The sequence below is a fragment of a genome, unplaced genomic scaffold (assembly GCF_019419815.1).
Source record: "Pyrus x bretschneideri cultivar Hongxiangsu unplaced genomic scaffold, Pyrus_bretschneideri_v1 Contig10, whole genome shotgun sequence".
Classification (NCBI taxonomy): domain Eukaryota; kingdom Viridiplantae; phylum Streptophyta; class Magnoliopsida; order Rosales; family Rosaceae; genus Pyrus; species Pyrus x bretschneideri.
This window is the reverse complement of record NW_025999391.1, coordinates 9,270,618-9,283,819: the sequence shown is the minus strand read 5'-3', so window position 1 is coordinate 9,283,819 and position 13,202 is coordinate 9,270,618. Positions and strand designations below refer to the sequence as shown.

General features: G+C 38.5%; 2 protein-coding genes across 12 annotated transcripts; one reads left to right on the top strand and one right to left on the bottom strand.

Moving 5' to 3' along the window:
* Window positions 1-5,226: 5,226 nt before the first annotated feature.
* LOC108866440 (pentatricopeptide repeat-containing protein At2g15980) lies at window positions 5,227-11,033 on the top strand. Of its 11 annotated transcripts, XM_048568721.1 has the most exons (7): window positions 5,227-5,421; window positions 5,547-5,657; window positions 5,755-5,844; window positions 6,336-6,404; window positions 6,445-6,509; window positions 7,026-7,097; window positions 7,633-11,033. In XM_048568721.1, the coding sequence occupies exon 7, from the start codon at window positions 8,776-8,778 to the stop codon at window positions 10,240-10,242; it is 1,467 nt and encodes a 488-aa protein (XP_048424678.1). In that variant the 5' UTR covers window positions 5,227-5,421; window positions 5,547-5,657; window positions 5,755-5,844; window positions 6,336-6,404; window positions 6,445-6,509; window positions 7,026-7,097; window positions 7,633-8,775; the 3' UTR covers window positions 10,243-11,033. The 11 variants fall into 11 exon arrangements, with proteins under 11 accessions (XP_048424678.1, XP_048424700.1, XP_048424674.1 ...); XM_048568743.1 differs by having other exon boundaries at window positions 5,552-5,657; window positions 5,759-5,844; window positions 6,336-6,509; XM_048568717.1 differs by having other exon boundaries at window positions 5,552-5,657; window positions 6,336-6,509.
* On the bottom strand, window positions 10,990-13,133 carry LOC103937566 (CASP-like protein 5C1). Its single transcript, XM_048568754.1, has 4 exons — window positions 13,001-13,133; window positions 12,544-12,889; window positions 11,416-11,548; window positions 10,990-11,344 (listed from the first exon to the last, which is right to left on the bottom strand). The coding sequence occupies exons 2-4, from the start codon at window positions 12,690-12,692 to the stop codon at window positions 11,150-11,152; spliced, it is 477 nt and encodes a 158-aa protein (XP_048424711.1). The 5' UTR covers window positions 12,693-12,889; window positions 13,001-13,133; the 3' UTR covers window positions 10,990-11,149.
* Window positions 13,134-13,202: the final 69 nt, after the last annotated feature.

Below are 13,202 nucleotides of genomic sequence, written 5' to 3'. Positions count from 1 at the left end.
CCCACTCTACGATCTCTCATCTCAGACCTCGATAAGGTGTCCATCTATGTTCATCTCTTTCATCTCTACCCACAATGTTCTCCCCCTCGACAACGACAACACCATATGGCCACATCACCTCACCATTAGAGAAGACAAACCTGGAAATCCAACTTCGAATTCTCCACCGCCTCGTGAGTTTGTCGCTTGCTAACAAACGAGGTTGAAGTTCCCTTCAAACGCTGAAAAGATGTTGTTGTGGTCGTCGATCTCAGGGATGACCCACTATTTCTTGGACCAGACGCCGGAGCAATACGGGGAGTGAAGCAAGGCGAAGGAAACCATGGCTGAGAGGAGAAAGAGAGAGGAAGTGTGTGGAAGGAGGCGGCGTGCGGTTGGATTTAGGACGGGTTTGGAGTGGTAGGTATGAAGATAATGTGAAAAAGAAAAAGAAAAAAAAAGGCACTGGCAGTGCAGCATGCCCAAAAAAAAAAAAAAACAAAAAAAAAAAGGTAATTGGACCCATGGACTCAAACGGGCTGGGTTAGTTACATTTTAAAACAGGTAGGGTCAAGTTCCTCCAAATTTGGGCCCGGCACGACCTATGCCCAGCCCTACTTGTGATATAGGAATATGAACCGTGCATGCTATCCAAATATCAAATTTAGGATATGTTTGGGTTGAGAGATATTTAAGTTTCATGGAATTAATGCTAAGTAAGTGAGGAATGTACTATAAAATGTTATATGAGTATTACAAAGGTATGTAAGAGACATTTGTAAATTCTTACTTAGAAAGAGTCATTTACAGATATTCTCACGTGCCCTTTAATGCTTACCAATGGCATTATTGATTTCATCTAGCTAAATTTTTGTAGTATATATTTCTCACTAACATGGCTTCAATCACTTGGAATTTGCAAATCACTCACTCCAAACATAGATTTGAAGATAAACCTTATGAGATACATGAATGTCACTTTTACTAATTGTTATGGTGATATTCAGTTTAAGCAACCTTCGTGATTAAAGCAAATTTTGTGACAGATGAAATTGCAGGAAGATGTCAATGTCATGAATGACTTGCAAGTGTAAATTAATGTTTTAACTAAGGATGAAAGGTTCACTCTTTTGGCTAGTGAAAGCTATCACTGTGGCTTTTCCTTTTAGTCTTCTATTATCTTATTGAAAAAGAAAAAACGACTTTGTGACGTTGAAATATAAACCTCAAGAAAAGAGATTTTCAATTTAAACCCCCACCTCTTATGTCTTATCTAAGTTTACCGCAATTTTTATCTACACCTTAGTGAAAATTTTAAAATCTCTCTTTCGAAAACACCTTAAACACTTAATTGTGTGAAATTGAGGAGACATTTGAACTTGGTTGTAGAAGATATATCTAAATTCGTAGCGCAGTGTCAAAAACCTGTTGATAACGTGCTGTATGGTTATTTTAGTGAGGGAAGAGGAGATGGTGCGTCACAATGAGAAAGAGAAAAGAGAAAGTTGGAGAATTTCCGTGATGATGCTTCTTATCAGTTATGTCTTTCTTTTTTTAACAAAACATCAATTGTGTCTTTATTTATAATAAACATAACGAGCTTACTTGCCCTACTAGTAATACAAAAACCTATAAGAAAGATTTAGAAGATACTCTTAAGCATAATTTGCTAGAATTTACTTAATCACATTCCTAAATAATTAGAATTAGAACTACAATATGGAAAAAAATTTCTAGGGGTGGAAAAAATTCCCAAAAATCCCGAAAAAATCTTGATCCCAAACCAAAAATTTCCCAAACCGAAATTTTGGTACGGTATTCGAGATTGGCTTCTTAATATTTCGGGAATCCCATACCGAACCAAAAATATATATTATTAATTATTATATATATATTATTTTTTTAAGGGACTTTTTGAATTAGACGTCTCGTTTTGAAATGTCATAGACTAAATATCTATTCCTTTTGCAAAATTGATTAAACATTTTCCCTACAATTTTGATACTTTAATTTAATTTAATTTTATTTCATTAGATGACACGCCCCGACCGAGATCGGAGCGTGCTGGCCGTCACACTAAGGTGACGTAGTCATGTGCACGTGCAGAAGCTAAAAAAAAGTAATAATATAAGTACGAATAATTAAAAACTAAACTAGCATACAAAGTACTAAATAAGTGCTAGCGTGTGAGTCACAAATTCAGAGCCAGACAACAGCAGTCCAAAAGAAGAATATGCGACAATAGTTCACCCGAAGGTGACCCTACAATGATAGGTGTCTGTCAGAAGTGCCGAACAAGCCCTCTGGGAAACCACCGGAACTGCTACTCAACTAGAACCTGGAGGGGCGCAAAACAAAGTGTGAGTGGGCAAAAACAAAGCTTTCGAAAACCATTTATAAAATACTTTCTAACCCCTCGCCGTAAAACCTGTATACTTCCCAGAAAATATATACACATAATACATATGCCAAATATGCTCAAAGGTATATCAATCATGCTCGATAATATGCCATGCCGAAATCTCATAACGATATGCAAGTGCCCAGGTATAAACATATCAATATCATGTAATCTGGCAGCCGGAGTCACCTAACGTCACCTGTACGGCTGCATCTAGAGCTCAAATCTCAATCTCAATATCTAAACCTGCCCACGAGTCGGAACCACCTAAAGTGGTCTGTACGACAGGCCTGGGTGTAAATAAGTGCTACAATCACGTGAAGACTGGGCGAATAATCGCGAGTCACCTACGAGTCGGAACCACCTAAAGTGGTCTGTACGACAGGCCTGTGCACCTACCTTGAATCCAAGGTGAGCATAAGGTGCGGGAGGTGAACATCACGTGAAGGACTGTGCCCTGGCCACGGGCGGGAGCACTAACACCGGGGATGCAGGTTATGAGCTCTCTAACTATCTCAAACCATTACTGAAACATAAACGTGAATAACGTTTACCTGGCACTTACCTGTGCGTCCACAGCACCCAATATGCATATGTATAAGTATATGCAACTAATAACGTACCCAACGATGCACGAAAAACGATAATGTAATGCATGGCATAATGAATAAACATTTATTCAAGTTCTGGGAAAATATAGTATATAGGTATATACGGAAAACCAAAAGCCCACTCACTGGTATGTAGAAGGGTCGTAGCCCCCCTGCCTCGCTTGTGCACGCTCGTCCTCGGGGTACGTGTCACCTATATGCGAAATAGCTATAAAAACGTTAACTTTAAAGCACATAACCAACTTCTCGTAATAACTTCTCATACATTGCTCAAAATGGACAAATGAATATACCAACGTGCTCTACACAACCTCAGGATCACAACCATATTTTTAAAATAATTTTTGGACCCCTCACGCGCCCCCACGCGCCGAAATAGGCACGGACCTACGCGCCCCCACGCGCGGCCACGTGCCATGCACACTGACGGTGTCAATTGACGCCGTCAGGAATATTCCGTCAAAATTCCGGAATATTCCGTTAAACCTAACCGGATACCGTTACTGCCGTTAGGAATATTTCGTTAAACTTAACGGAATATTCCTGTTTCTTCTCCGGTCTACCCTCGCCGGACTCCGGTCACCGGAAAACTGGGAAAACTTCAAACTCACTATTCTCCTTCGTTTTTCAACCATTTTCTATGATTCTTGTACCAAAAGAAAGCCCTAGACTAGTAGAATCACGCTATACAACTTTTAAAAGCTAAAAACCACGCGATCGTACCTGTCACAAAACTCAAAACTCGGCCAACTTCGAACCAAGCTTTTCTGACGTCCACTTCCGTCCAACGATACACTCCGAGGTTCCTTGGGACCTCACGAACACAACTACAAGCTTCAAAAGTCCAAAAACAAGCTAGAATAAGTTTGCATGAACAGTACACAAATCGGAGCTTATGAAATCGACGTGAAAACGTCGAAGTTCCTACCTGAAAATGGTATATTCGTGCTCCCCTCGACCTCACGATCACAACTGCACCCTTGGTTTCCTCGATCTGCTACGGTATAATGGTTCTTGGTGTGTGTCCCTACGTTTACAGTGGAAATGGGAGCTCGGGGGAGAGAGAGACAGGGAGAAGACAGAGGGAGAGAGATAGGGACAGTGTAAGTGTGTGTGTGTGGCCCAACACATGCCAACACCACACCACCCACCAACAGAATAACGAAACGAACTAGGGGCTAAAATGTCATTTCACTAGTACGTTTTAATAATCCCGGGACGGGATGTCACATTAGAAGTCTATTCACGTTATCATTCTTTTTTTTTTCTCCTATTTTTATGTATATCTTATTATAATGATTTAAGATTTTTTAATTTTTTATTAAAATATTTATTTTAGTAAATAAAATAGAATGTAACAAAACTCTTTGTTAGGTACGTTTGATTATAATGGTACATTTAATTACTTGGTACATTTGAATTTTTGGTCCATTTGGCTTCTTGGTACATTTAGTTTTTTGTACATTTGAATTTTTGGTACATTTGTTTTCAAAACATAAGTTTTATTACTTTTTGTTCTAATAATGAGGAATTACTTTAATTAATTATTATTTTTTTATAGAAAGACTCGATAACAATGTAAAATTTTAAATTACTTTAATTAATTATTTTTTCTTTCTAGAAAGAGTCATTAATCAACGGATACTAACCTTTTTGTTAATTCAAAATTATATGATTTATCATTATTATTTAGCATTATCTACAATAATAAGGATTTATCTCCAATCAACAAGACTATCTAGAGCATTGTGTATGAATCAAATATATTTTTAAACATTCTAAAATGATGAATATCCATTTTAATATAGTTTATAATTGGGTGCGTTTTAATTCGGGGTTGGTACGTTTTTGTTTGACGTTGGTACGTTTTCATTTAATGTTGGTACATTTTCATTTGTCGTGGGTGTACATTTAGATTTGAAAAGTTTAAATTTTTAAACTTAAATATAGTTGAAATTATTTAAAATATATAGCATATATTTAAATGTAAATTAATTTCAATTAATCTAAAATAGTTCAAGTTTGAGTATCTTAATCAAATATTTGAAAAGTTTAATCAAAAACTCAAAAGTCGTAAATGTTTAATCTACAAAAGTCTAAAATGAGACATCTAATTCTAATTTTCTCTTTTTTTAATTATATATAGAGTTAATTTCAACCGTTGGATTGTTTCAAATTGATGTGTGCCGTCCATTCATTTTGGGTTCCGGCCTTCTCTGAGTTCCCTCCTTTCATTTCAACTGAAGCCGTGCACCCTCTCTCCCTCAGCCACCGAGCCCTCTCCTTTCTGTCTCGAATTTGAAGCTCAACTCCGGCCAGTCCCAGTCACCGGCCCACCACCACACCCTCCCTCGCTCAGCTACCGAGCCCTCTCCTCTCTGAGAGTCTTCTTCATCCAGTGCACTGTGCACCGATTCTCTCCCAAATCAGGTAAATTTTGGAATTAATTTAGGGTTCGAATTCTAGATTAGGGTTTGTGAAATTTGTTCATGTTTTGGATTGGATGTTCATGATTCCAGCCGTAATTTAATATCTATTTTTATGTTTACCATTAGGTTAGGCTATCTTTTTGGATGATAAGATGCAGCGGTAAGGAATTAGGATCGGAAGCCTTATGAATTGCACTAGTGTTGCTGCAGTGGTTGTATGCTGTTACACTAGTGAAGGTTATATTAGCTTACTGTCTCTTTAAAAACTTTGCAAGATTGTTTTCTTCCTTATTTTATGATAATGGTTAGTAAATGTTGTATCTGTTTCTTGCAGTTAGGCGTTGATCCCTCAACAAAAATCCCTACTCTGCAGGAAGCATGGGATAATTTAGTCGCTCGTGTCAGTTTCTTATTTTCTGACGAGGTTGGTAAACAGTTAATACATGTTCTGCAACATATGAGTGTGTACATTTAATTTTGCAAAAAGCATATTATGGTTACCTTTCTTAATTGGACAAGAGTGTAAACTTTTTCTTTGACCTAGCATCCCTGTTATTTCTTTGAATTTGAGAGCTTTGGAAGCCCTTTCTGCTTATTTATATCACAGTTGTGCTCCAACTGTATGCATTAACATATATGCAAGTTGAAACTTTGTTCCTAAATCTATCTGTAGTAACTCATGCTTAAATTCCCATGTCAGAAGTGTAATCTTAAACTGATAACTGATACACCAGAGAGAGAGAGAGAGAGAGAGAGAGAGGAAGAGGAGGAAGAAGAAGAAGCAGAGCTCTTGAGTAATATGGAAAACATTACATGTAGCTGGAATTCTACAGTATCCAACTGTGTTATAAATTCATACAATGTCTTGTTTTCTTCTCCTGCCACTTATTTCTCTCAATCTTGCTTTTTTAATAGGATTTAGAGAAAGCTATTGCAGATTCATATCCCAACTTTATAAAGAACATTGAGCCTATTATTAAGAAGGTAAGTGACGAAAATCCTTGATGCTATTATCAAGCTCCAGGGAGATACGTTTTGAAATCAGGTGGAGTTAGAAAGCTCAAAGAAACCTTTGTCTGAAAGTGGAAGGTAATCTACTTTTTTCCCTAAGGCTTAGTCTGCATGATCAAGTCAATTAGTGGCAAACTTGTTTTCCTGTTATTCTTTGTCTTTTAACCTGTACCAATATTGGTCCTCAAGAAATAGATGACTTGACACGATAATAAACCAAAATACATGACTTCACAAGTCTAAATTGCCACAAGTCTAGATTCCAGCCCTAGTTGCAGTGCTTAACCATTACATGTAGCTGCACAAGTCTAAATGAAGGGCTTTAGCTCCATGAGATGTATATTTGTTGGATGGTGCAATGCACCGTCAATGGTGGATTCATATACATTACTTATGAGTATCATATTACGTACAACATTTGTTACAAGGTGTTTTTTTTTTCCTATTAATAACATTCCTAGAGTCTACTGTGTGCATATTTTCTTACTTCATGAGCTATAATTTCTTCAATATCCATTTTTCTTGTGTACTGCTTCAGACTCTTTGGAATCGTTTACTCACTCTCTCTCTCTCTCTCTCTCTCTCTCTCTCCAGATTGGCTTGTTAAATTTGGAGAACGAGGAATTTATTAGGAAATTAGTTGAGAACACTCAAACTAATTTTTAGGTGAGTGATCCTATGGTTGAGATGAGCTTTGTATATGTTTTCCTATCATAATTCTGTCTCCGATGAGTAAAACATTTACCAAATATGGGCTGCTGCATTATAATTTATAATAAAAAAAGAAAGACAGTTTTGTTTTTTTTTTTTTAAAAAGCAAATTGGAGCATGTCCCAAGAGGCTAATAGTTTCTAATTGATACTCTGCAACCTGGAATGCCCTACACCTTGCATAGTTTTCATGTTCTGTTTGATATTCATTTGGATCTTATTATTGCTGCTGCCATGGCTGATGATTTCAGAAGGCTTGATAGTGGAATATATTTGAAGAACAATTCATAATTTCATATTTCAATTTGGGATTCCCAATTTGTCCCAAAATCCCGAAAATTTGGTTTGGGATTGGTCTTCAAATTCCCGTCCCGAAAAATTTCGGTTTGGGATTCGGGATACTAGTTTTGGTTTGGTATCGGTATTTCATACCGAACCAGCCCTAAAATTATCCTCCCACATAATCTCTAAAACATTGTTCATAATCACAGTGTGCTTCCTGTTTTACCCTGCTAAGTTTGGTTCGGGTTCAAGCTTTCCGACGGTAATTGGACGATTCCTCCGATGCCCGCCATCAAAGTTAGTCTGAAACGATTCCTACCTTATTCACCTATTGCATGTCAAAATCTGCTTCAAATTTGTGACTTAATATAATTGGGCTTTAGAAAAAATTTCATGATTTTGTCTATCCAATTTAACGATTAGAAATTTCTCATTTACTAAGACGTGCTCCTGGGGACTGCAATTTCATCTGCTCCGAACAAATAGAATCTTTTTTTATCTGAATTTAGAAAATTATTGTCATTTGAATTTGTTTTACATCTGATTCAGTTGGATTTAGGAGCTATGCTTTAGTGTTTCCTGGCCTGAGTAGTATATAAAGAAAAAAGAGTGATTTTTTGTGTCCTAAAGTGTTCATCATGGTCAGTAAGATGCCGAGTCCTCTTGTATTCATATAATTACATTTGTGAGCTACTTTTCTGGGTTTTTGTTGATTTGTTTGCTTATCTGATATATACAAGAAGAGATGATGACACCGCCACCAACATTATCAATTTATGCATGAAAACGTAACACTAGGGCCAATCTACCCATTTATTTTTAGCACATCACATCTGCAAAATAGTAAAATATATGACAGCAGGGTTTTTTCAAATCAATTTTTGTTGGCAAGTTGTTGTTCATATAAGTGTTGATTTGATAAATGCAAATCCGGATCCTCTTTGTGAGCATCCCGGGGATCCGTGAATCATGTCCATTCATCGTACATCGTGCAATCAAAAATCTATTTAAATATTTTTATTTAAAATTAAACACAAACAATACTTGACAAAAATTGACCACACGATTTACAATGAACGGACACGATTCACAGATCCCCAAGATCCTCACCAAAAGGATCCGGAAAGGATCCTGTTGGGATAAATGCAATTGCTTTTGGCATTTTATGCAAGTGTTGATTTGATAAATGCAAGTGCTTGGTTCTCACTCTCCAGGTGAAATCCGATCAGGTCCGTCAGAAAATCACCCTGTACGCAACAGAGTGGTTGCAAGTTTCTTGAATGTGCCTTTGATTGAGGCCCACTGTCCTCGTCCTCCTCTCATCTTCTGCTCTGTACTGTCTCCTAGTTTGTATGGCTTTTCAAATCCTCAAACGCACTCTTTCTTCAGCAAGAAATCCCAAACCCCTCTTCGTCCCCCGCTTCTCCTCCTCTTCTCCACAGTCCGATCAAGCTTCATCACAAACCAGTCTCCTAATCTCCGACGTTGTTTCCATCCTAACCCACCAGCGCTCCAAATCCCGATGGAGCTACCTTCACTCTCTCTACCCCAACGGCTTCAACCCAGATGACTTTTCCAAGATTGCCCTCCACATCAAAAGCAATACCCGTCTTGTCCTCGCCTTCTTCCACTGGACCCAACGCAAGTCCCTCTGCAACCACAACCTCCTCTCTCACTCCACCATAATCCACATCCTTGCCCGAGACCGGCTCAGGTCCCAAGCTTATGACCTTATTCGAGCCACCATTCGGGTATCCGACGAAGCTGAGCCGTTGAAAGTGTTTGAGAGTCTTGTCAAGACCTATAGGCAATGTGGGTCGGCGCCCTTTGTGTTTGATTTGCTGGTCAAAGCTTGCTTGGAGTCGAAGAAAATCGACCCATCAATCCAGATTGTGAGAATGTTGCTGTCTCGTGGGATCAGCCCCGGATTGAGCATCTGCAATGATCTGATTCGGCTTCTTTCGCAGCGTCGAGGTGCGTATGCTGGTTATGAGATTTATAGGGAGATTTTTGGATTGGATTGTGATGTTTTAGAGAAAAAAGTGAAAAGGGTTGCTAGAATCAGCCCGAGTGTGCAAACTTTCAATGCATTGATGTTGGGTTTTTATCAGGATGGTGTGGTGGAGAAGGTGAAGGAGATTTGGGATCAAATGGCAGGTTTGAATTGCTGTCCAAATGGTTTTAGTTATAGTATTTTGATGGCTGCTTATTGTGAGCAAGATAGAATGAGTGAAGCAGAGGAGTTGTGGGAAGAAATGAGAGCTAAGAGTGTGGTGCCTGATGTTGTTGCTTATAACACTATGATTGGCGGGTTTTGCAAAATCGGAGAAATTGAAATGGCTGAAGATTTTTTCAAGGAAATGGGATTGAGTGGAATAGAGAGTACTTGTGCTACGTATGATCATCTTATTACTGGGTACTGTAAAACAGGAAACATTGATTCTGCTACGCTCTTATATAAGGACATGCTTAGGAAAGATTTCAGGCCCGAGTGTTCAACAATGGATGCATTGATTCAGGGGCTTTGTGATGAGAGTAGGGTTTTAGAAGCATTGAATGTTATGAAAGGTGCAACGGTAGATTTTGGTTTTCGTTCGACCGAGAAGAGTTATGAGAATCTGATAAGAGGGTTGTGTGAGGATGAGAACTTGGAAGAAGCGCTAAAGCTTCAGGCCGAGATGGTGGGAAAAGGGTTTAAACCGAATTCTGAGGTCTATAATGCGTTCATTAGTGGGTATATGAAACAAGGGAACAGGGAAGTAGCAGAAAGGTTGAAGATAGAAATGTTGGATGCTCAGATGTGTGGGAATGGGGATTAGATGATTTATCAATTTTAAAAGTGCAAAACATTTTTTGGTACACAGTTGAATACACATGAAAACATACTGTTGAAGGCGTACTCTCTCTTGAAGAGCTTGCACTGGAAGGCTCTGCCTATTGTCAAGAACCCCAAGGATGGCTGCATTTATTCCAAAAATGTGCTTATTCTAAGATGGCTGTGTAGCCGGATAGAGGGATATTGGGAAGCACTGAAAACGAGACCAAGATCTTGGTGAATCCTCACAAAAATCTTACAAAGAAAGAGTTCCTGAAGTTATGTCTAGATAGCAGGAAGGGTTTCCATAGATACTGGAGTGCTTAAAGTAATGGGGAAAGCCAAGGCAGGTATTGCTGCTTGCAAAGGTGATGAACTGAACATGATAATCGCTTTGTGCAGCCAGCATACCAGGTTCTTATATTCTGCTCATGAGCTGAGGCAGGGTCGTGCCAGGTTCATATTTTCTGCTCATGAGCTGAGGCAGATGGGTTAAATTTTTGGAGTGTGGAGAAAACCTGAAATCCTTTACCTGTATCTGTAATTTATTATCCAAAGCAATACAAGCCGTCTCCCGGGCATACCGGATGAAGAAAAGCACCGTTGCGTTGTAAAGTTTTCAATTTGTATGGCATGTATTCAGCTTTTGTCAAGTAGGAAATACCAGTAAATGTATGCTTATTTCGTTTCTTAGTTGCCAGAAATGGTTGTTGCTTTACTCTTGCTGTAAAACCATTGGTCATCAAGCTGATGAGCTTTTAAACATTGAATGAAACTTTTATTGATGATTTACAATTGCTTGTGTATGATTTGAACGCTATCAAATACAAACCTATGGTTTCAAATAGTTTTGAATACGATGTTCACAAATGTCTGCAGAAGTCGAAGACAAGCTATATTCATGTGAGAAGTCACAAGGACGGAAGTAACCAAAGATTGAAAAGAGACGAAGCCAAACACAGAAACCATGACATGAAGGCCATCGCAGCCGATATTTTATATCTGCTGCAAAACTTTGGAGGGCAGTATGGACCGTTAGCATGGAGCATGATATCCACAACGCTAGTCGTTGAGCAAGCTGCAGCTAGAGTGAGAATGGATAATACCTGTTGAGAAAAATGTTGAATCAGTTACAAAAACATCTATCGGAATGATGCTTGCTGCTTAGTCTGCTTACCCAATCTCCGACAACGATGATGAGCAGTATTCCGGGCTGACGAAGAGGGCAGTTCACGAGCACAGAGTAACCATCCACCAATGCCAAAGTGAAACTCCAAGGTATGACCAGACCCATGACTGTTACCAGATAGCTGCAATGTAAAAACATGGGAGCAAGGTTAAATGTTGAGCACTGCTTTATTCGAGTTTGACAGAAAACACTGGATTAAAAGAGGGAATTCATCGCATTCGTTTAATTGGTTTTTTTTTTCTTTTTCCAGGCTTGTAGAAATTATCACATTAATAAAATAAAATTGTTATTTAGCATTTCATTGGTTCATTGACCAATTTGATAACTAGTGACAGATGTACATTGGGATTAAGGAGGTCCCAAGACCATGCGGGGTTTGGGAAATATACATGTAATTGTCTTCCAAGGACCTTTTGAATATTTGATACTGGTTTCTTTTGTGTCTACCAAGTTTTTGATGTTATGTATGCTAGGCATATATCTCGACAGGTTGTGTCGACAGCACTCGATAAATTCTCTCGATATCACTCATCTGATTGCTTTGGCATATTTAGATATCTGTTGACATATGCGTGACATGGTTTGGCTGACGTCAACAAGCCCATGCGTCATGTTTCTATCTAAAACACTAGTATTTTAACACTGAGACCCCCTAAAATTCGAATTTCTGGTTCCGCCACTATTGACAGCCAAAACAAACTTATTTTTACATGAATACAAAGTTGCTAGGAAATGGCTGACTTGAACACTTGCAGAGTCAGGGGTCTAAAGCCTTCCATGGTAAACCCAAAGCAAAAAAATGGATGCATTTCCCTGGTTGGCTAAAATGTTCTGGCACAAGAAAAAATGATCAAATAAAGAATTAGGGGCCTTAAAATTGGCAAAAGGGTAAATCACAAATCAACCTATTTTCCAGTTTCCAGGTTGATTCGTAAAATTGGGTTTCACTGTGCTATAAGCAACTTCCATTTACATTCATGCTTCATGAGTCATGCATGAGACAAAATCAATCACCCAAATAATGAAATTATTTTTGGTTCCACCATTTTCCAACCAAATTCTAAAACAATGAGGCAAATAAGATATGAAATAATTAAAAAAAAAATTATGAGTTACCAGAAAGCCGTGTAGCTGTAGAACTCCACACCCAAAGACATGAAGAGAAGAGAAGCAGAGGAAAAGATGGCCTGACCCAATCTCAATGAGAAGCTGGCACTCGTCCCCACTGATCCAGGTACCTCATCCATGGTCAGCCCTTTTTGCATATCTAGGGTTCATCTTAATCATTTACAACATCCACCATTTCTAACATCCCTCCCTCTCATATCCTCTAAGGGAAAACCGAAAAAACTCAAACTAAAAGCTGAAATGGTTATCAAACGGCTCTGCGGCTTCGGAAATGTTATCCCTTCCTTAATCTTGTTCATGGAATCTGGATTGCTTCTCTTCTCTCCATTTTGCACTGTAACAGTATATTGGCAAATTCTCAGGTGGGTGTTTGGACTCGTGGAAAGTTTTGTAATTAAATGGTGATTGAAGAACAAGTGTGTTGGATTTGGACAGCTGACCTGACCTTTTCTTGGGTGGCATCGTCTCAATGGACGAAACTGATTGGAGAAATGGTGTCTGAGTATGCTGTGCTGTAACTGTGAGATGCTTTTTGTACTCCTTGTTTACGCGCTCCTGTAGTAAAGTGTATTCCATGAGGAAGAATAAGAATAATATTCGTATAGGGTTTGGGATTTTTCTCGAATTCCATTGTTTTATTGCAATTA